Here is a 21,891-nt window from a genome sequence, read left to right as displayed (position 1 = left end):
TCAACTCTCCTCCTTAAATCATATGTATTTAAGCATAAGCCTGCAGCAATAAATGTGGAAGAGTTGTATATATTACAACATGTCATTTCCAGAAGATTCATATCACAGCCTCAGGACAGAAGGTCTTTTACTTTGGTGAAGGAATTCTGTAGGAAATTTTAATTGTTGATACACTTCAGAACAAAAATAAATTTATCAAACTAGTGAATGTTGGTATATGCATGAAACTCAGTATGAGATGGTAAACCATGTCCTCTACCCATTTCTCCCCTACCAGTCCAACTTAAAAAAAAATAGCTAAATCCTTGTAATGGAACCTTTTCTAGATTTTGTTCTATGGCTTGAGCTGTCTCTTAAGTAAGCCAATAGTTACAAACGTATGCCTTTTTAAGTATAAATATTTTTAAAGAATTGCTCAAAATTCACAACACTTTTAAGGGCCCACTCTACGTTAGGTATAATAAGCACATCTTATTCTAAAGGTCATTCAAAACATTATCTAAATATCCAGATCTATTTCTCCAACTTGTCACAGTAACACTACTGAAAAAAAAAGGATATGTCTACAAAACACCAGATTCGCAAGAGATGATGAAGGGAAGATCAGTACATACTCCTATTTTCCCAACGAGGGAGTGGAGGCTCAGAAAGTGACTTGTTTAAGGTCACGTGGGGGAACAGAGATTCAAGCCTGGATTTTCAAATCCAGTTCTCCTTTCACTAAATCTTATTTCACTGCATTTAATAGAACTATTTCCAACCCTCCACAGCTTCCTTCGCCAATACGCTTTTAAAAAAAATAGGGTCTAACTGCAGTAATATCCCTATCTTTGAACAGGTTCCCTAGAGGTAGAGCCTGAGACAGAGATTGGAGTGCTCTTGATTTACCAGGGAAATGCTCTCCAGGAAACAGCAGAGAGCTGTTTCCTGGAGAGCTCAAGGAAGGGGATGCTCAAGGATGTGGTGTCAGCCAGAGGCCAGCTTCAGTCTGACCCCGCCAGCTGCTCTCAAGTGTGAATTGTACCAGACACGATCCCACCCTGAGGCCAGGGACCCAGTCTTTTGTGTACCCCAGTATTAGACAGTTACCAGCTGTAGGTTTCCCCTGGGGCAGAGAATAAGTTCCTAGTTTTGGTGGCTTTCATTCAGCCAAAGGCAATTTTCTGGGTAGGGGACAGTTGTGATCTGTTAGCAATCAACATTCACAATAGCTAAAGGAGGAAGACAGCCGTGCACGAGCCTGGTAAAGGGGATCTGGGCAGGAGACCATCAGAGCCCAGCACAATTATTTTATCCTTAAAGCATACCTGAAGTCTGGCATCAAGCTAGTGAATACCAACACCGTGCCACATTTTTTTAAACCAAAGCATTTGAGTCAGCAGATCCATGCTGACATTACCTTAGAATGAAGATGGATGGATGGATGAATGGATGGAGAGAGAGAGAGAATGTACCTTCTAGAATTCACACTCAGAACTCAGAACACAGGTAGCATTTTTAAAGGGGGTTCTGGGTAACAAATTTTATAAAATGTCACTTGCCAAAGTACAATTTGCAAGGCAACACTTGGAGGTTGAGTCATATTCCCGCCTTCCTCCGCTCCCCATTTCTGTACCCCAACCAGCTCTTCTGTGAAGAGTTCTTCCGAAACTGGCAGGGAAACTTGGAACAGTTATCAAAAATATATCCCAATCACTCTGGAGCACCACAAGTGAAAAACATATTCCAATTCTGCAATCAAGGACACTCATCATCTGCTGCTAATTTTAATACCAAGCACCTCTAATGATTAATGAATTCAACAATGCCATGTTCAAAACATGGAAGAGCCTCTTCCTGCTGCACAGGAGATGGTCTGAAAAGGAGTGTCCCCAACATCTAAGTGGCTGTCACCACCCACAGAGACACCTCATTTGTGCTCATTTCTCAATTATTGTGGAACTACTACCACCATTCTCCTGGGAGTTTGTGATTCAGCAATGATTACCAACTGCCTTGGGATTCTGCTTTCTTATAAATGTTGCAATTTCTCATACTTGAAGAAAGTCACTCTCAGTGAAGTAGAGATAGCAACCCTTTTCTCCCCACTCATTGCCCCTTCTAGAAGAATCTCCTTCCCTCCAACACTGGCTAGCCTCTGTACACTATGTGGTCCTACTCCTTTGCCCAGATCTGGGAATAGAACCTTAGCTGAACCACACCACACCACAGGTGAGGCTGAGTCAGCCATTCTCCATCTCTGGAGAATCTGTGCCAACAGCAACAGTGTTGGATGCTCCTACTGTGTGGTTAGAATCAGGCAGGGGGCAGATGGTGCCTTCCTTGAATACAAAAAGCAGAGCAAGATACTGACAGTAAAAGTCAGAGAAATGGAGCCAAGATACAAAGAGGAGCGAAGAGCAGATGAAACAAGGGCGCGGCAAGACGATGGCGGGATTTTTCACCTCCCAGCTCTCCCTTTCCTCTTCCTCTCTCTCGTGAAGCCTGACTAATCTTGTTTTTTGATAACCCTGATTCCTTCCAATATATCTTATTTTTCCCCTAAGCCAGTTTGAATGGGTTCCTGTTCCTTGCAACCAAATGATTTCTGCTTAACGATCTCTGATAAGGATCAGAAAAGATTTTTTTTAAAATATAAATTCAGCCAAAGCAAAGTGGAGAATTCAGCAACTATTTGAAAAATATCTGTTGAGTAGCTGTGTCAGAAACTGGTAACTCCCCAAGATCCAGTCTCTTCCTCTTCTTTAGTAACAGTTCTGTTGGAGGTATCAACACACCCAGCTACAAACTACATTTTCCAACCTCTTCAGAAATAGCAAGGTGACACAATTATAGCCAATGAGTGTTCTACACTGGCCTCCAGTATCTCCCACTGGGATTAACCTTCAATTGCCAATGGTGGTAACATTTTAAATAATGTGTTCTCTATTGCCTTCCATTTCCTGTCCCATTTCTCCATCCCCTTACCAGTGTTTGCGAGAATTACCTGCCAAAGAAACCACTGTCATCCTTACCTCAGAGTCTGCTTTTGGGAAACTCAAACTAAGACAGGAGTTACTTTCCATGAGGCCACCCCTGAGTAACAGGGGTGGGAGCCAAAAGGTTACTATTTCCCCCTTTTGTCCCTAAGGTACTTAGTTCTGAGATGCATTGCATGAAGCTCGCTCAGGAAGCCCTATGAGTTACTGGTTATGCCTCCTTCCCCATCCCCATTTCACTTCCCTGGTCCCTCATTCCTATTTCCTGGGATCACTTCCCAGTAAATTACCCTCATAGATTCTGGTTTTGACTTAGGTGTTGCTCTCAAGGGAACCCAAACAAAGACACTGCAAAACTAGGACACTAGGGCCAACTTGAAAATTCTATACTATCTATGGGTGACTGAAACGGCGGGCAAGGAGGGTGTGAGACACGCAGACTTGCTCATTTTCAGGTCTTGTTCATATGGCTGACACCACAACAGTGATGCGTCTGTACCACGGTTGCTCTCTTAATCTGATTACCATGCTCTTATTCCTCTTAAATGTACACTTGCGTGCTAATTATACTGCTCACATGGCCACTGTCAAAACATTACCAGACTACCTTGCTTATCATGGAATAAATAAATGTCTCAACATGATTTCTTGATAACTAAACCTTAAAGAAATTAATTTTTCTGCATAACATGATATTGAGTAATCTATGTAACTTTTAGCCTGCTTCCCAAATAAAATGCATATCCTCATTAAAAAATAGTAACTATTATTATGAGATATTCTTGTGCTAACAAATTAGTACAAATTTTAACAACTGTCATCTTGCTTCATATCAGGGGGCAAATAGAAAAGGTTATTAGTTTGTTTTATCTTTTTATTTCAATCTATAAAATTGACGTATAAATGTATAAAGTTCACAAACATATAGAAATACATAAAATGCATAAAAAGCATAAAGAGCTGGTAAAGCTCAGAAAATTCAGGGTCTGATAAATTTCTAGAAGTTGGCTTGAAAAACTCCCTGCCACCAACTGTATGATGTGTGTTGAAAAATAAACATAAAATTAAATGTTTTAAAGAACAGAGCCAGTCCCTATTAAGTTTTTTGCTGAAGTTTACCACATCACCCTTGCAAAACAGATAGATGGTCTGATTCTCTGCACACGGGCTGTTCAATACGGTAACCACTAGCTATTTAAATTTAAATTAATTATAAATAAAATTAAAAATTTGGTTGCTCAGTTTCAAGTGATCCATAGCCACACATGGCTAGTGACTGCTGCATTGGACAGTGAAGAATAGAACATTTCCATTATTGCAGAATGTTCTATTGGACAGTCCTACTCTAGATAAATATACAGAATTCTCCCCCATTATTCACTGATTCCTTAAACTATAAACAATTAAACTGCACTTTTTATGAACAGAATTCTTTGAGATTACACTGGTTGACTGAGAAATTCAGTTCTTCTCAGTGCACTGTCTGGGACCCAGAGCTGTATTACTAACATCCTACATTGCTACTAGGAGCCACGGCCTTCATTCCCATTCTGGTTTTGGTCCAAGACATAGACCTTATATTTTTATGCTTCCTAGATATTTAGTGAAAATAAATTTTTATTTTATCTGACAAAAGGCAAAAGGGATCCTTGAAGTCACTAATTCCATCATTTCAAAAACCAAGCTAGGATTAATTTCTGAACACCAAAGTTCCCATTCATCCTTCAGTCAAATGGTTCCTGAGAACTTTCTGTGCAAGAGGAACTGGGCCAGGTCCTTGGCGGCATAGAGACAAAACCTCCAGGTGCCAGGATTCTGGGGTTCAGTGGGAACAAGCTGGAGACTGTGGGCTACATCCAGAAGTCAGCCATGCTTTGTGTATTCTGCAAACTATGGGCCTCCCGGTGTTTGAAAAATAGAAGACAGTTCCAACGTTAAAACCTCCCAAGGAGGGGCTTCCCTGGTGGTGCAGTGGTTAAGAATCCGCCTGCCAATGCAGGGGACACGGGTTCAAGCCCTGGTCCGGGAAGACCCCACATGCCGCCGAGCAACTAAGCCTGTGCACCACAACTACTGAGCCTGCGCTCTAGAGCCCGTGAGCCACAACTACTGAAGCCCGCGCTCCACAACAAGAGAAGCCACCACACTGAGAAGCCCATGCACTGCGAAGAGTAGCCCCTGCTCACCGCAACTAGAGAAAGCCTGCCAGCAGCAGCAAAGACCCAACGCAGCCAAAAATAAATAAATAAAATAAATACATTAAAAAAAAAACAAAAATCCTCCCAAGGATAGCACCAGAATTCTTATTGCCGTTTTCTTAAGAAAAGTGGAAACATCTAGACACTTTAGGCCTATGCTCCTGCTCAGCAACAACTGGCTAGAGTGGAAGCAGCTGCATCTATAGGCAGAAATGCCATCACCTCTGGTCAGCAGTGTTGCCTCTTACGGCAGCCTGCTTCCTGCTTCCTCACACATTAGCTGCCTGGCCCCCAGCAGACCTGGTTTGCATTCTGGCCCCAACATTTACCAGCCAGATGGCCATGGGCATGTTCCCCAGGTTCTTCCAAGGCAGGCTAACCAGTATGGGAGAGGAAACTGAGTGTCGCCCAAAACAAGGCAATAAAACAAAAGGTTTACAAGCTCAAGGATCTTTGCATTTTTACAAGCAGATGTGGGTCAGTTAAAGGGTGGATCTTTGCATTTTTACAGGCAGATGGGGGTCAGTTAAAGGGTGGCGGAGACCTTCTTGACAAACTGAAAAGGCAGGGAGCAACCAGTCCCTGGCTCTTTTTGAGTATTTTCCATCCTTTGCCTAGGCCACTGTGGTGCTGATTTCTACAAATCAGAATTGCTTTTATAATTCAAAGCAAATAAAAACCATGCTTTCTTTCATTTATTGTTTTATCAAGTGAATTCATTAGACATGCTTTTTTTAAAAAACTACTTGCCTTTGAACTGCAAAGAGAACTCAAGAATTTTGCTCTGCCGGCCCACAAGAGAATTCCCCACCTAACTGAGACAAATAAGTAGGTTGAGTCAAACCACCACCTTGGTGGATTTTGCCCTGATAGGTACCATTGGTCTCGCTAAATGGTTGGGCCTGTCCCTCAGTTGGGTTCACTTAGGGCTATAGACAGCAGCCCTGTTGGCTGGGATGGTTCTTCCCATAGGGATCTGGTCTCTGGGAGAGAATGGGAACTCTTCTTCCTCTACAACTGCTAGGTGAAGCACACAGGATCTTTTTGAAGTACTGAAGACCTGGGTTCAAATCTCAGCTCTTTTGTTAGCAACTACACACACTTAAACCATACACAACTAAACTTGTTTTTCTAATCTTCAGATTTCTTGCCTAAAGAAGGGGAAATAATGATGTATGCCTTGTAACAGAGTTGCTAGAATTAAATGGCATACTTGTTGAAAGCATTTTGCACAGGGCCTGGAGTTCAGTAAGTATACAATGAATGTTAACAACTGTTATTTTAATTCAGAGAGGCCAAGGTGGCCCAAAATAGCCCTGTGTGAGGCAGAGGCAGAGTGCATCCATAATGTTACCATTGTTAATAGCAAGTGTGGTCAGGAATGTGATCCAAGAAAGAGAGGAAATGCCCTTGGCATCAGGCAGCTGCTGAATTCATTTTATTTTATTGATAGGGCTTTCTACAATCATGAGCCAGATACACCCCATGATTCCTCAGATGATGCAATAGTACCCCATCCACTCTGCCTTTCCCTCAAAAGAATTATTAAAGTTCCAAGTGCCTCAAACCCAAAGAAGGTATGGTATAAATCTGTATGCCTAAGTCACTACACACATATGCGTGAACTTCACATTTCAGAAAGGTACTGAGTATGGACCAACACTTATGAGTATCATTTAAGGTAAAATAAGTTACTGATGATAAGTAAGTTTAATATTAAAAATATAAATAAATGCAAATTGGATGATACATTTAGATTATAAAATTATATTATTAAAGATTCATAACACAGAAGTTAACTTTGGTATGCTAAAAATTACATAAATCTATTCTTATATAATGATTCAGAGAAAGGAAGGCTCAGTATTTGCCTCTCTACCCAAGTCAGAGTACAGCAATCTAAGTAATTTCCAAATGGTGGAGTAGTACAATGACCAAGAAAGATTAAGGGAGCAGCTTATATAAAAGCCCACGTTAACAGCATCATGAATTTGGCAGCCTCAGCTGCTTTACAAATCCATTCTGTCCACTAAAATGTTTCCAAATGAAAATGAGAATATAAACAATCTTATAAAAAAATGTGCAATCTCACTGCAAATTAAAGAAGTACAAATTTAATCAAGATTACATTTTTGTCTATGAAATTGGAAAACCTTTTAACTGGTAATGCCCACAGTGGAAGCACCTCACTGGAGGGCAATCTGGCATTTGTTTCAAATACCTTAAAAATGCATAACCTTTTGAACAAGAAATTCTACATCTGGAAACTAAGTAAATAATAATAGAGGTACAGTAAACATTTATCTTTAAGAAGGGATTCTTTGCAGGTTTTAAAAATAATATCCATTTAAAAACTATTAAAATTAGAGACTAGTTAAATAATTTCTAGTATAGGCATACAGTGTAATAATACACAGCCATTAAAGTTGTGAAGAAAGATATTTTATCTAGTGGCAAAGCAGATGACAAAGTAGTGTCTATTCTAAGAACCCATCTGTTATGGGTTGAAGTGTGTCCTTCCAAGATTCATATGTTGAAATCCTTACTTTTAGTACCTAAGAATGTGACCTTATTTGGGAATAGGGTCATTGCAGATGTAATTAGTGAAGATGAAGTCACACTGGCATTGGGTGGGCCCTAATCCAATATGACTTGTGTTATATAAAGAGGGAAATTTGGACACAGATACACACACAGGGAGAACACCATGTGAAGACAAAGGCAGAAATTCAGGCAATACATCATCTACAAGTTAAGGAACACCAAAGATTGACAGCAAACCCCCAGAAATGAGGAGAAAGGTAAAGAACAGATTCTCCCTCGTGGCCTTCAGAAGGAACCAACTCTACCCACACCTTGATCTCAGACCTCTGGTCTCCAGAACTATGAGACAATAAATTTCTGTTGTTAAAGCCACCCAGTTTGTGGTACTATGTTATGGCAGCCCTAGCAATCTAACACATCATTTTTTTTTCAGGGAAAAAAGGTACATCAACATGTCTGAAAGAATACTTTTCCAAATATTAACCTTAGTTGCCTCTCAGTAGACGGACATTGGGTAATTTTGATTTACTAACTTTTGCTTATAGTTTTGTGATTTTAAGTTACTAAACAAATAACTTATGCATAAAAATGGCTGTAAATAGCAAGTCAAAAGAAATCCACCCCCCAATACCCATATACGTAGTATGTTTAGATCACAGCAGCGTGGGAGAGGCAGGAGGTCAAACATACGTGGCTTGAAATCCTGCCTTGGTCATCTATCAGCTCTGTAGCTTTGGGCAAGTGGACCTTATGAAGTCAATGTAAGAGTTGAATAAAACTGTATATATAATGTACATAGCACTGATTTAGGAGAGCCTGGCACATAACAAGAGCTCATTTATTTACAGCCATTTAGTGAACTCCCACCGTTTATGGGGGCTTTTTCTTTAAAATAAAAAAGTATGTTATTCCTTTCAGAAAAGCATCACAAATTCATGATCATCTAGCCGAAGCCTGCAGACAGCCTGGGGCTCCAATGTGTCTGGGACACTGATCTAGGACTTGATGATCTACTCTAATCATTCTCTCCTTGCCAACCACACCTTCCAGATCATACTGTCCCATTCGAATTCATGTGGCTTAGGTACCTGCTCTTTATGGCCTTTAGTACAAAGAATGTGTGTGTGTGTGTGTGTGTGTATGAGAGAGAGAGAGAGAGAACATGAGAACACTGAGGAACACCTAGAGAAACAAAAAGACTCTTGTGAAATTTTCCAGAATTTCACAAATTCTTTAGAAATTTACATTGGCAGTAAAACACAATCTGAGGGAAAGAAGAAAAGGAAATAAAAATGTATTGCGTGCTTGCTATGAGCCATCACTCTTTGCAAGTGTTATCTCATTTAACCAACACAATAATTCTTCCTGCTAATTATTATTGTATCTACTCTTATATATATGAAAGGCCCGAAGGGGTTAAGTAAGGTGCCCAAGGTTACCTAGCTTGTCAGTGGTGGAGCTGACAGTCAAACCCAGTCATTCTTTCTGTTACCAAATGAGGGAAATGTAATGAATAAAGCCAGGCATTAAAAAGAAAACAAAAAGGAGCCAGCAATTTAAAATAGTAATAAAAAGTATAAACAATATTTATACTTCAAATTTATCATTCTTGCTAAAAAGCATAGTCTTTGCCCCAGAAAGAGTATACTTTTCCCTCTAAACTCTAGGTTAGAGTTTAATGCCACGAACAATTTCATACATATTCTTTGTTTTTTTTAACCAATGAAGCACGTCATCTAAAATAGATTTCAAATACGTATATTCATGTTTTGCTTTCAGTTGCTTCATAAATAGAATCTGTGATGCGATTCTGACGACAAAAGTTCTTCTACACAGTCTAGTCAATGATTATGAAACATGAACTTATGCCTTCTCCCTTTCCTCAGATAACTGCAGCCGTAGATGAAAAGTAAAGGTAACACATCAGGCATTGCTCCTGTAGTAAAGAGTCCCCAGACACCTGAGCTTTAGTTTTCTAGGTTTGGGAACATTCATTATTTACTGAGCCCTCTTATGGGAACTTTCATACATGTTGGCTCAGCTTACTTCACAAGTCTGTGTTCTAGAGTCTATCCTCATTTTACAGTTCAAGAAGTTGAGAGTCAGGGACAGAAAGGGTGTGTCCAAGGGTTTTTAGTCATGAATTCATTTTTATCATGTAAAGATATCTTTTAGGTAAGTAAAATCCCCGAGGAACTTGAGACTCAGTAAGGTTGATTTGCCCTTGAACACACTCAAGGTCTATGGTTGAACCCAAGCTAGTATGGCTCTAAAGGCAGCACATTCCAAATCACAGTCACAATCTCTACTCATCAAGCCACCCCCTTTTCTAGTTTAAGTATCTCCCAGGATCTCCATTCTTCACTCAGATGATGGGCTTGTGCCTACTAATTTTCTGGTATCTCTTTTTCCTCTAATCTAACCCTTCTACCTTCCCAATTCTTCTAGATCTCTGCTTCAGGAAGGATCTCGCAGGTAATGCCAACTGTCTATCAGGTGCAGGCAAAGCCATCAGGTGAATTAAGGGCATGAAAGCACAGCCAGGCAGTCTCATGGTAGACGAGATGGATGTGTGAGCGCTTCTTGTTAAAGCCATAGGGGGTACGTCTTATTTGGCACACAAATCCTTCAGAGTAACAAATCCAAAGGATGGCAGCTCACACACACACATACACACACACACACACAATGGGCAGACAATTCATTTGCTCTTCCTGCATCCATGATGGAATCTGTTTGACTCAAGTAATTTATCAGGCATCCAAAAAGAATTTAAGTGTTCATCATCTTGCTAAATATCTGGATCCTTTCTGACTTCTACAAAACTCTTTATAGGCATGTTTTAACAACACATTCCTAAACCTGAATTTCTTTATGCAATGGATCAGTGAATAAAGATTTTGTTAGAAAAGATACACAGATCAGTAAAATTTTCTCAGGGTTCAGGAGTATTTTTGAGAAGGAAAAAGGTCCCTGAGAAGGTCTGGACGTCCTTAGTCATTATGGGGATGAGCATTTATATTTTTCTTTGTGCTCTGACAACATGAGATAGCAGAAAGGGACCTGAATGAGGAATAAGAAGACATGATTTTAAGAAGCAATTATATATATTGTCCTGGCTATTTTCATTGGGCAAATCATTCAACTTCAAGATTCAGAGGTAATGAGTGATCACTACTAACGGGTGGTGATATGGAAAAATGATTACGATTAAGGGGCCTGGCATCTAGTTGCCTGGGTTCAAGTCCTAGCTCTCTCACATGCTTGCTGTATGATTTTAAGCAAGTTGTTTGCTCTCTCTAGGCCTCAGTTCCTTCACATATAAAGAGGGTTATTAAAAAAAAAAAAAAAAAGGGTTATTATTTGGTCCTTCAAAAGTAAAGTGAGATCAAGTGAAATAACACATGTAGGGCACTTAGGTTAAGTCCTTGTCTCTATGTATTAGTGTTACTACTACCTGTGTATATTTTATGATTATCTCACAATGAAGAGAGAAGAATAGAAATAAAAAACAATATGATGATAATATATTGAGCAAACTTTATGTTTATACTCTCCTGAAAAATTCTGGAATGCTTAATTTTATTTACAGATAGCGTATCATTGTCTTTAACAACCTCTTCCTTAGTTACAGTTAGGGAGCCTCAATATAAACCAGATGCTCTTCTGGGGGTTTTATAAACACTGTCTTACTGAACCCTCACAGTAACCCAAAGATGTGACTTTCATGACCTTCATTTGATGGCCTCGGACCTGAGGACAAGCACAATCATGTAATCTGCTCAGCGTCCCATGGCTGGAGAGAAGAGCCAGCCTTCCAGCAAAAAGCTCATTCCAAAGCCCAGGCTCCTTCAAGCCCCACGCTACCTTCCAGGTTTTTCATAGGATTCTTGCTTGTCAACCAATTCCTCCCCCATACCCTCCTGAAACAAACAGGACCCATCACACCAGGCAAGCCAATGACTCTCCCATGAGTAAACATTCAGGATAAAAAATTTTATTTGCATAGGGATATTAGATTAAACACAAACCAACCCCCCCCATCCATTCATGCATTCATGTTTTTCTACCACGTTAATAAACACAAGCAGGTAACTGAGGTACTCATTAATGTAGTCTTCTAATGTTAAGGGCCAGGGTTGAATTAACCTACCAATTTATGAACAAAGATGAAGTATGTGTGGTTTGGGGTTATACGTTTTCCTTCACGAATGGGCTATCTCATGACTAGGGAAAAACCCCATCGTTATTCTCACAAAGAGGCTTTTCAACTGATGAACAAGTGGCACAAGCTGGCAGAGCCCACGTGTTGAAAGGGCAAAGGCGCAGCCCCTCCAGATCGCATTATCAGTGTGGATCCCCCCCAATGGCCCCTCGTCACAGCGAATTCCAGGAAGCCTGCTCCCCAAATCTCGAAGAGGCAATGTCTTCTCCTTAAGAAAATTACCAGTTCTGCCTTCTTCGTCCACCAGACACATACACCTCTCCCTGTGCCTGAAGTGCCCGGGACTTAAAGAACAGTCTAGGGGGCATGTTTTGAATCTCATGACACTTTGTATTCTGGCCACAAGTGACAGCGACTCGCAGTGAACCTCTGGCCCAGGGCAGCCAATCCATAGCCTGATATGGCCTGGGGCCGACGGTTGTGTCCCCTGAACGAATTATCCACTGAGCCAATCGTATTCCTTCTTTCAGGACGTGAGCTGAGAATCACAGAAAGAATGAGCTCAATGAGCAGCATAAAGGGAACACACCAAGAAGGCGGCGGGACGGCGGCCAAGGCGCGATGCCGGCAACACTCTTGCTAAGGCGCTGACTTGAACCCAAGACCTGCAGCCTGGGCCTGGGCCAGTCCTCGCGCGATTATTTCCCTAAGAGTTCTTTCTCCTTACGCGCTGTGCAGTGGACATGCCTGCAGCTGCCCTCTTTCCTTGACAGTTGAGTCAGGAGTTACTCTCCTCCACAACCAAGACTGACAGCTAAACCTCTGCTTCTATGGGAGTCCCTACAATTCCTCTTCACAATGGAGATCATGAAAGGTACTTGACACTCCACCCAATGTGTTCTCAAGGACTCATTTATTCATTCTCTATTCTCTTTCCTCCCTCCTTTTTCCCCTCACTTCCTTCAACCAATACTTACTAAGCACCTACTGCGTGGATGTTTTGGGTCTTTTATTGAAGTACAGTGGATCTATAGTGTTGTGTTCATCTCTGCTGTACAGCAAAGTGATTCAGTTATACATATACATATACATTCTTTTTTATATTCTTTCCCATTATGGTTTATCTCGGGATATTGCATATCGTCAATTGCCTGGTTCCTATGTTCAATTGCCTGGGTGTTTTGGTGGGACTTATGAATGCCCCTGGAGGTGTTCCTACCATGTGTCAAGCACTGTGTTAGATACTTAGAATGTACTGATGAACAAGACAAACAAGATTCTTGTTTTCACAGAGCCTTTAGTCTGGTTGAGGAGCTAAAATGTAAAAAAAAAGTCATTAAACAGTGTGCTCTGGGAGCCATCAGGAGGCTGACTTCATTTGGAGGGATCTCCCTACTCAGAGAGGCCCTCCCAAAAGAAGTGATGTTGGACTTCCCTGGTGCCGCAGCGGTTAAGAATCCACCTGCCAACGCAGGGGGCATGGGTTGGATCCCTGGTCTGGGAAGATCCCACATGCCACAGAGCAACTAAGCCCGTGTGCCACAACTACTGAGCCTGTGCTCTAGAGCCTGCAAGCCACAACTACTGAGCCCATGTGCCACAACTACTGAAGCCCATGCACCTAGAGCCCGTACTCCTCAGCAAGAGAAGCCACCGCAGTGAGAAGCCCGCGCTCACCGCAACTAGAGAAAGCCCACGTGCAGCAACAAAGACCCAATGCAGCCAAAAATAAATAAATTAAAAAAAAAAAAAAGAAGTCCAAAAGAAGTGATGTCTAAACTGACACCTGAAAAGAGAAGAGGAATTTGCCAGCCAAAGGGGGTTTGATGAAAAAAGAGAGTGTGTGTTCTAAGCACAGGAAGGGGCATGTGCAAAAGTCCATCAGCCCAGCAAGAGACCATCACCAGGACCCCCAAATATCTAATAAATGTGAAATGTGTAGAGAGCAAGAAACAGGCTTTTAGTATGAGAGCTAAAAGGGTTGAGGGTGGATTTCCTCCAAGTTTTGATGATGCATTAGTTTCAACAGACAGCAACATTCTCTCTTGCGGGTTCCAAAGAGACCAAAAAGACTGGGGCAAAAGCTGGAGGATGGAGAGTGGTTGAGAAGAGCTCAGCCCTGCAGGGAGCAGAGATACTTCACACCCCAGTCTTCACCAATTATCTCATGATATCCAGAGTCTCCTAGATTGGAAAAAATTGCTCCTTATCATCACCATCATCATGATCACAACGATCTTTTACTTTTGGAGGACATTTAGTAGTTTACAAAGTGTTTTACTTGCTTGTTCTTACTTAAAATTTCCAAAACTATGAGAAGGTAGGCAAGGGGTGTTGGCCCTAAAATTCAGTGAGGAAGTGAGGTTCTCACAGGATGGCTAAGCTAACAGAATGAATGAGAATAATTACAAATACAGCCAAGGTCAAAGACATGCCTGCAGAAGGTGAAGACTCAAAGGAAAGTCATTGTTCTGTAGATGTATTCCTTAGAGGCTTTTTATTATTTTTTTATATTAACATAAGACTATTTTTCTTACCTGAATCAGGAAGAAATGTGAATCCTCTGGCGAACAGAGAACTAAGGGTGATGTTTCTACTTGAGCATGAGAGCAGGGTTCTTCTCCTATTTTTATCTGGGTGATTCCCAACAGCCAGGTGTACCTGGGTATTAGGGTGTGGTTAGTAAGTGCCTTATAGTGGTTGATGCTATAAGAACCTTTGTCTACACCCTGGAGAATTCAGTTGGATACATGTAACTCTTCCAAGAATAAGCAATGTCTATGGATTATGATTTCAGAAAGATCAGGAAAACTGTCTCCCCACACCTCAACAAAAAAATTCCTGAGAACTAAGTTCCTGCAATTCTTCTTTTCCTTTAGGTCCAACACTGGCCTCTCTGGAATGTTCCTTGAATGCAATTATTCCAAGGAGCAATTCCCTAGAGAGTCACACATGCTATGGTAAAAAAAATCCCTGGCAGCAAGGTATAAGGGGTGAGGGGCTCAAAAGAGGCACACACATAAGTGTGAATATAGATTTTCTACGTCAGAACTTTGCCAAGACTCTAACTTGCAAGAAGTTGCCATAATGTTATAAATTACTCTCCGGTAGATTTCTACTTCTTCCTTTTTCATCGTTCCCAGAATCACTCAGATTGTTATCATCATTATCACTATCATCATCATCATCACTATCATCATCATCACCTTCACAATCATTTGTTGAGCACTTTTTATAGCCCAGGCACTGTGCAAGGTGGTTTATGTGAATTAAGACATTTATAGCAATCCTTTGAAGTAGCAACTATTGATGTTATCAGTCCCATTTTATAGATGAGAAAAAAATGATACCTAATAAAGTTAAATAACTTGCCCAAGATCACCAAGCTAGTGGAAGAATAAAATTGGGATTCAAATCCATTAGTATTTTAATCTTTTTTTCTGTACTCATGGGGCGAAATACCAATGTCTTAATGAAACTCAGAAAAGCATGAAGGGACAAATCCATTAGCCCACTGGGGAGTTGCTCTTTTATGAAAAGTGTATTTATTGATTCATATTTCATTTACACATGATTTTTGTCACTTGAGAAGCTAGAAGTTATAATTAAATCCAAATTAATGTAGCTTTGAAATTACATCCCACCCTCAATGGCAGATTGCTGCTCATAATTTAAACAAGTTGTATGTTAGAATTCCTGTCTTATTTATGCTTAGAAAAAAAAGAGTTGTCTGACTCATGCACAGGTATTTTTAAGAAAATAGAAAAAAAAGACCCATAAAATAAGATTAAATTATTGGCTTCATAATCAAAATCTTTTTCTATGTATTTTAAATGAAAAGATACTGATTTTTAATTAGAACCTACTCTACCTTGGTTAATTAATAACCAACAGAAAATAAAACAATATCAAAGACAATTGATGTCTCTTGAGTTAGTCTCTAAATATAAACACTCCTTGGCATTTTCAGAAAAGGCCTGAAATACATATCAGAGTGGGTGATATAAACACTGCAAAATCGGATAGCATCTGCCTTTTAACGTTTCTGAGGATTAGGGATAAGTTTCGGCAGGTGCCTGTCGCATTGAAGGAAGCAGAAGAGTGTAGCATTTAAGAGAACACAGTTTGGAGTGACAATGTCAAATCTTGGCTTTGCCATTTCCTACAATTTTGTCCCTGATGAGTTATAAACATCCCCTGAATTCCGTGGTGAAATGGGAATGTAAGCCATAAAGATTCAATACGATGATGTATGGAAAGCACTGGAATATAGTGCCTCATATGAAGCCTGCATGACAGAGGTAGCTACTGTTACTTCTCTCCTTAAGAGTTTAAAATGATAACTATATTATATTATATTATATCATAAACATGCTTACTGTGTTACTATCAATAACATGATCAGAAATACTATTCATATCAAGCAAGCAGTATGACGTTTGAAAAACATAGATCAGAATTTAGATTCAGGAATGAAGGTTAGGGAAGCAGGTGCCTCCATTTAAATCAAGGAGCTCTATGCCTCGTACATCAGACATGCTGCATCTCTGGATAAGCTGGCCTCCTTTGGAAAGGCAGAAAGGAAAGGCAGAATGGAGATATGGAGTCCAGGGGTTGTAGCAGAAATGGTAGCAAAATGGGGGATGGAGGTCAGAGAATAAGAATTAGAGGAATCAAGCAAGTTGCCCCAGCAGTTAATTTTAGAGGGACGGAGTCTGGACCTGCCAGCCAAGCAAATATCATTTGGGGGAGCTGAAGTCCCTCTGATGCCCTTACATGTGCACCAATTCTAGTCCTGGACAATTTGGAACTGTTGGGGTCCCTACATTCCATACACATAAATCAACAGGTGCAAATCCAGAGCCTTGTAAATAGTAGAGAGAAGAAAGAATGTATTAAGAAAAATGCTTTAAAAGGAAAAAAAAAAAAAAAGCAGGCCAAAATTCTACTGGCAAAGAATTGAAGTAGCAAAATAAGAATGATCAGTGGAAGGCAGGATTCTACACCAATTTAGTAAGTCTAATAAATAAAGGTAAGTTCAATTAAAAATAATTTTTTTACCATCTCCAAATGACGGTTTAAGACATTTTTCTGGACCTATTTTATCATCAGGGAATAAACAAAACAGACCACCAGAGTCAGTGCTGTGTCCTGAATTTTGGTTTTGACCCAAAAGATAGCGGAAAGTCCCCTGACCTCATTTAAGTAGAGATTAAGGATTTGGAAGTTTTGCCTCAAGGTCTTTGAAATTGGCTAAAGCTTTTTCCCTGAAGACTTGACTTTTATATGTTTTTTAAACTTTAAATCTACTGTATACATGAGCCTTTCCTAAGCAAAGAACACATCAATAAAGTGCATTTTCCCCCCAAGGCAATAAATCTCAAAGTGGAGGATGTATTTAGAAGTAATACTGCTTCATATGGTCAATCCATAGAAAATCATTTAAAATGTAAGTTATTTTTTTTTAATTACTCATGTGCACAACTGTGGACAAGTGATATGCCTGTGATTCTTCCTGAAGACCACAGCTTTCCTTCACCCTCTCCTCACCCCACTGAACCTCAAATTACACCCTTTGGGAAAAACATCAGTTTTAACAGTTCAGCGGTATACATCTGTGGTTATACAAATTACAAACACACGTACCCACATTCACACACAAAACTATATTTTCTTTTTTTATTTTTACAAAAATATTGTATGCTATACATTAGTCTGAAATCTGACTGAATACATTTTCCATGTGTTGATTAAAAGAAGGAAAACTGAAAACCGTTTTCCATATAACAATTTCATCAAATACTAAGAATGAAACTCATTTTTCTGCACTTAATAATTTTATCAAACACAATTACCTATGCTGACTGCCAGCGCAATGCATATTAATTTAACCCACCTTTTTAATGACAGTATAATATTTCACAGCATGCATGAATCATACATTAACAATTTTCCTATTAACAGACTTACTAATTGTTTCCAGTTCTTTCCTCTACAAAGGATGTTGCAGTAAATAGCCTTGAACATAGATCTTTACATACACTTTTACTTCTACAGAATAAATACTGAAAAATAAAAAGGATTGTAGTTCAAAGTCTTTCAAGACTACCAACTTTGAAGCTGTTGCCCCACAGAACAGGAGAAACCGGGTGTTTTAGTGCTCTGTCATGCTCAATTTACAATTTTTGCTGATCACTACTGTTTACAGAGCACCATGAAAGGCACCTGAGGGGAACACAGAAGCAAACAGAACAAATTTCCTGCCATCCAAGAGCTAGAACTCTCTCATCACTATCTCCCACAGAAAACAAAGACCTCAGAGTGACTCTTCACCCATGGCATGCACAGAAGAGATATTTTCCTTTCTCCATTTTGATAAACTTTCTCAAAGCTTCTATGTCCCTGCTCTCATCTCTTGATCTTAGCTCTTTCAAAAGGTAGTGATCAACTAACTTATCTGACCTTTTAAGGTTTCATTGGTCCCTTATTCAGGTTCTCTCCCACAAATGAGAGGCTAATCACTGATTTACAAGCAAAATCCCTTCTTCCTTAGAGCCTTAGAGGCCCAGAAGAGAGAGAGGAAACCAACTATACATAAATCAAAAAAATATTTTAAATGTAATAAGTTCTCTCTCCCTCTCTCTCTCTTTCACACACACACCAAGAAAAAACTATAAGGCAGTGTGATAAATTCTCATGAATAAATGAATGGATAAGATGTAATGGAAGCTCAAAGAATGGGGTGAATCATTCAGTTTGGGGTAGAGGAAAGGGGAAGAACCAAATATGAGAGAAATCTTCACTGAGGAGATAATATTTAAGCTGAGGTTAAAAGACAAACATTTGTTCTCGGCTTGGGCTGTGAGGGCATTCCATATAGTATTAATAAGAATAATAAGAGCCTTAAGGTAAAAAGCGCTTTGGAGTTTGGGGGGCTCCTTGTATAGCTTAGGGTGGTAGTCCTCTAACTTTAATGTGCATAAGAATTATCCGGGAGCTTGTTTAAAATGCAGATTCCTGGGCACCCACCTTCCCAATATTTTTATTTCATGTCCATAAATCTGCATGGAAAAAAAATTCATCCAGGTTTACCACACCCTGAAAGATACTCATAGAGGCTGTGTGTGGGGAGTGACATGAAATAACATTGCAACAGGACTGAAGGGGATACAAACTAATGTTTCAGGTGAGTGACAGTGACAGTGTGAAACAATAAGAGATTATGTCAGAAATGATGTCAGGTCTTTGAATTTTGTTTTGAGAGACAATGGCTCGACAATGGAGCCTTTACACTGAGCAAAAAAAATCACTCTTCCACAGAGAATGTTTGTTGAATGGCTGAATGATTGAATGTGGACAGAACTCTGAGAAAGTCAACTGAAAGCTGCCCAGACTGTGAGTCCTGCTTGCTTTAACCTGGCTGTGAGGAAAACAGTTTTAGAATAGCTATCCCCAAACCAATAGTTCAAGCCTTCCAAATGCTGTCCTGATGTTATGTCTGGTTGATATATTCAACCTGCATTTTTATGCAGGTTTACAAACAAGGCAAATGCGATTACCCTGTAGATCATCCACGTAAGCATGTACCACAGTTTGTGTTGCCAAAGCTGGATACTGGGCCTTGGAGCTAAGATCTGGGAGGACAGAACACGCTCTTACATAACTTCCCAGCTAGTCAGTGATAGGGCCTGTGATTAATGCTACATGACGGGCTCTGAACTTTCTGTTCAGATAGGTTCGCTTGCCTTTCAGAGCTCCTAGCAAGAGAATGTGTGACCCGCAGATTTCACTCTGAATAACCATCATGCAAGCAGCGACACTAACATTGCTCTGTGGCCCCCTGGGTAACTGTTTCTGCGCCTCACTCCCCTGCCAACAGACAAGTTGCCCTAGGACTATCAAGTTGTTTTTTAAGGGGACAGAACAGAAGAGTACTATAACTTCCTAAAGCCCCGTCGCTGAAGCAAGCTCCACAGAGAAGGCTGGGAGGTTCTAGAAGAAATGAGAAAAGCCCTCGAGAGCAGCCAGAGTAGAGAAACTCTGAGATGGGAAGAAGGAGTCTCGCTCTCGACGGCAGTATCTTTCACAGCCTCGAAGCTTCTCTCTCCCTGGAGCTCCGGCTGCGGAGCGCGGATCACAGCGCTTCCAAACATCCCGGGCGGGGCGGAGAGCTGCCCCAGTGCTCACCAACTTTCCCAGCTTGGCAAAGCCCTCCCCGCTCGCTACTCCGCTCAGCCCCGGGTCCCTCCTCTCACGCCCTCACCCCCGCAATAATCCAGGTGAGCAGCCAGAGCCCAGCGGCAGCTCCCCCATCTGCTCTCCTCCCGGTCTCCCCAGGAGGCTTCTTTCCCCAGCCCCTGAACGTGTGCAAGCGCCTCGGTGACATGAGACATGACACCGCGTCTAAGCGCCTGCAAAAACTCGTCCACGCTCCCGCCTCCAAGCCGGGACCCTACATCCTGTCCCCGCCATGCCATCCCGGAATGGCACCTGGGGAGTGGGGAGGATTGAAGGAAGCGGCTTTTGCATCGCAGGTTTAGAGCAGAACCAAGCAGACAGCACCGCACCCGACCTCTCCTCACCTACTGGTTCGCTGCCTCGGTCCCCTCCCCGCACACACACCGCTACTCACCAATTCCAGGGCTCGCAGGAAGGCAAGGGGCTCCTTCAGCACCCGGAAGGTGCCTGCCGAGGCCAGCTGTGGACCAAGGAGGCAAGAGAGAGAAAGAGACAGCGTGAGGAAGGGGCTGGAGACGCAGCATCCGGAGCCCGGGGGTCCCGCGGCCATCACCCGCGCTGCCCAGTCGGTCCTACCTGGCTCACGGGGTCCATAGCTCGCCTCGCTCGGGCTTCTCACCCAGCGGTGCCTTTGAAAATGAAGTTCGAGGGCCACTACTGTCCTCGTCCTCAGAGCCAGAAGCCCCCTTTCGGAAAGAGCCGGAGGAGCTAGGCCGGGGAGAGCTGGGTGCCCGGCGCGGGCTCGCGGACGCTGGGTTCTCGAAGCCTGCGCGCGGGTGCGGTGAGCACAGGCGGCGAGGGTGGGAGGGGCGGGCGGGGAGGCGGAGCGGCGGTGGAGGCGGGAGACCGGGATGGGGCGGGAACCCGCTCGGGAACCCGCCCAGCGGCCCGGGGGAGGCTGCAATTGGCCAGCTGCGAGGTCCTGAGGGGAGGGCGAGGAGGTGGGCGAGGCCCAACCGCGACCTTGGGACTGGCGTCGCCCCTCGCGCCCGGTGCCCTGAGGCTCCAGGGCAACTTTGGGGCTGTAGGTTTGGGGAAAGCAGGCTGGCACCCTCAGGAAGACGGTCCCCTGTCTGAGGACGGGGTTTCCAGGTAAGAGAGAGAGGCACCCCACAGCTTACGTGGGGAGGTGTGTGCGTTCTGGTGACTTCTGAACACCAAAGAAAGACTGCTGACTCGGTCATTCCTCTGAGCCTTCATGGAACGTTCTCCATGTGACCAAGCAGTGCCAGGTGCTGGGATACATCAAGGAACAGGATAAACACTGCCCGTTCCCTCAGGGGTAAGCAGAGGGTCAGGTCAGGGGGAAGGGAGCTAGAGGGGGAGAGGGGAAACGAATGAATCAGGAAAATATGGGACAGTGTGCCAGGCAGGTAATCCCATGGCCACTGTGTGAGGTCAGGAGAGAATTATAATGTCCATTTTTTAAAGTAGGAAAAAAAATAAAAGTAGAAAATAGACTTCGCGAGGCTGAATTAGCCAAGCTAACATAGCTCACGAGGGGCTAAACAGGGATTGGAATTCAAGTTCCTTTAAAACTCATGCTGTTTCTACTGAGATCCTTTGCCTAAGATACAACCCTCGAATGAAGCTCCCCCAATCCATCATAAATAGGCCTGAGTGCATCCCCACCTCAACTCATACTCTTTCTCCCTTAGTCTGCTAAGCTTGCCGAAACTAGTAAACAACAACAAAACAATTGAGTTCTTTCTATGAATCAGAAATTGTGTTAAGGGCTTTATAAACGTTACTTCATTAAATATTCACA

At 41.9% G+C, this 21,891-nt stretch overlaps 1 protein-coding gene across 1 annotated transcript in view; it reads right to left on the bottom strand.

The window, feature by feature from the left end:
* The window catches only part of SYNPR (synaptoporin), a 295,505-nt gene extending 274,627 nt beyond the window's left edge, over window positions 1-20,878 (bottom strand). Inside the window, exons 1-2 of the mRNA XM_061195503.1 lie at window positions 20,700-20,878; window positions 20,518-20,583 (exon numbers count right to left, since the gene is read on the bottom strand). Coding sequence (XP_061051486.1) covers window positions 20,518-20,583; window positions 20,700-20,717 — 84 coding nt within the window. The 5' untranslated portion in view covers window positions 20,718-20,878. The remainder of the gene's footprint in view (window positions 1-20,517; window positions 20,584-20,699) is intronic.
* Between the last annotated feature and the right edge of the window lie 1,013 nt (window positions 20,879-21,891).

This window comes from Eubalaena glacialis, chromosome 7, assembly GCF_028564815.1.
Source record: "Eubalaena glacialis isolate mEubGla1 chromosome 7, mEubGla1.1.hap2.+ XY, whole genome shotgun sequence".
Taxonomy (NCBI): Eukaryota; Metazoa; Chordata; class Mammalia; order Artiodactyla; family Balaenidae; genus Eubalaena; species Eubalaena glacialis.
The sequence above is the reverse complement of the archived record's forward strand: the minus strand, read 5'-3'. Positions and strand labels throughout refer to the sequence as shown.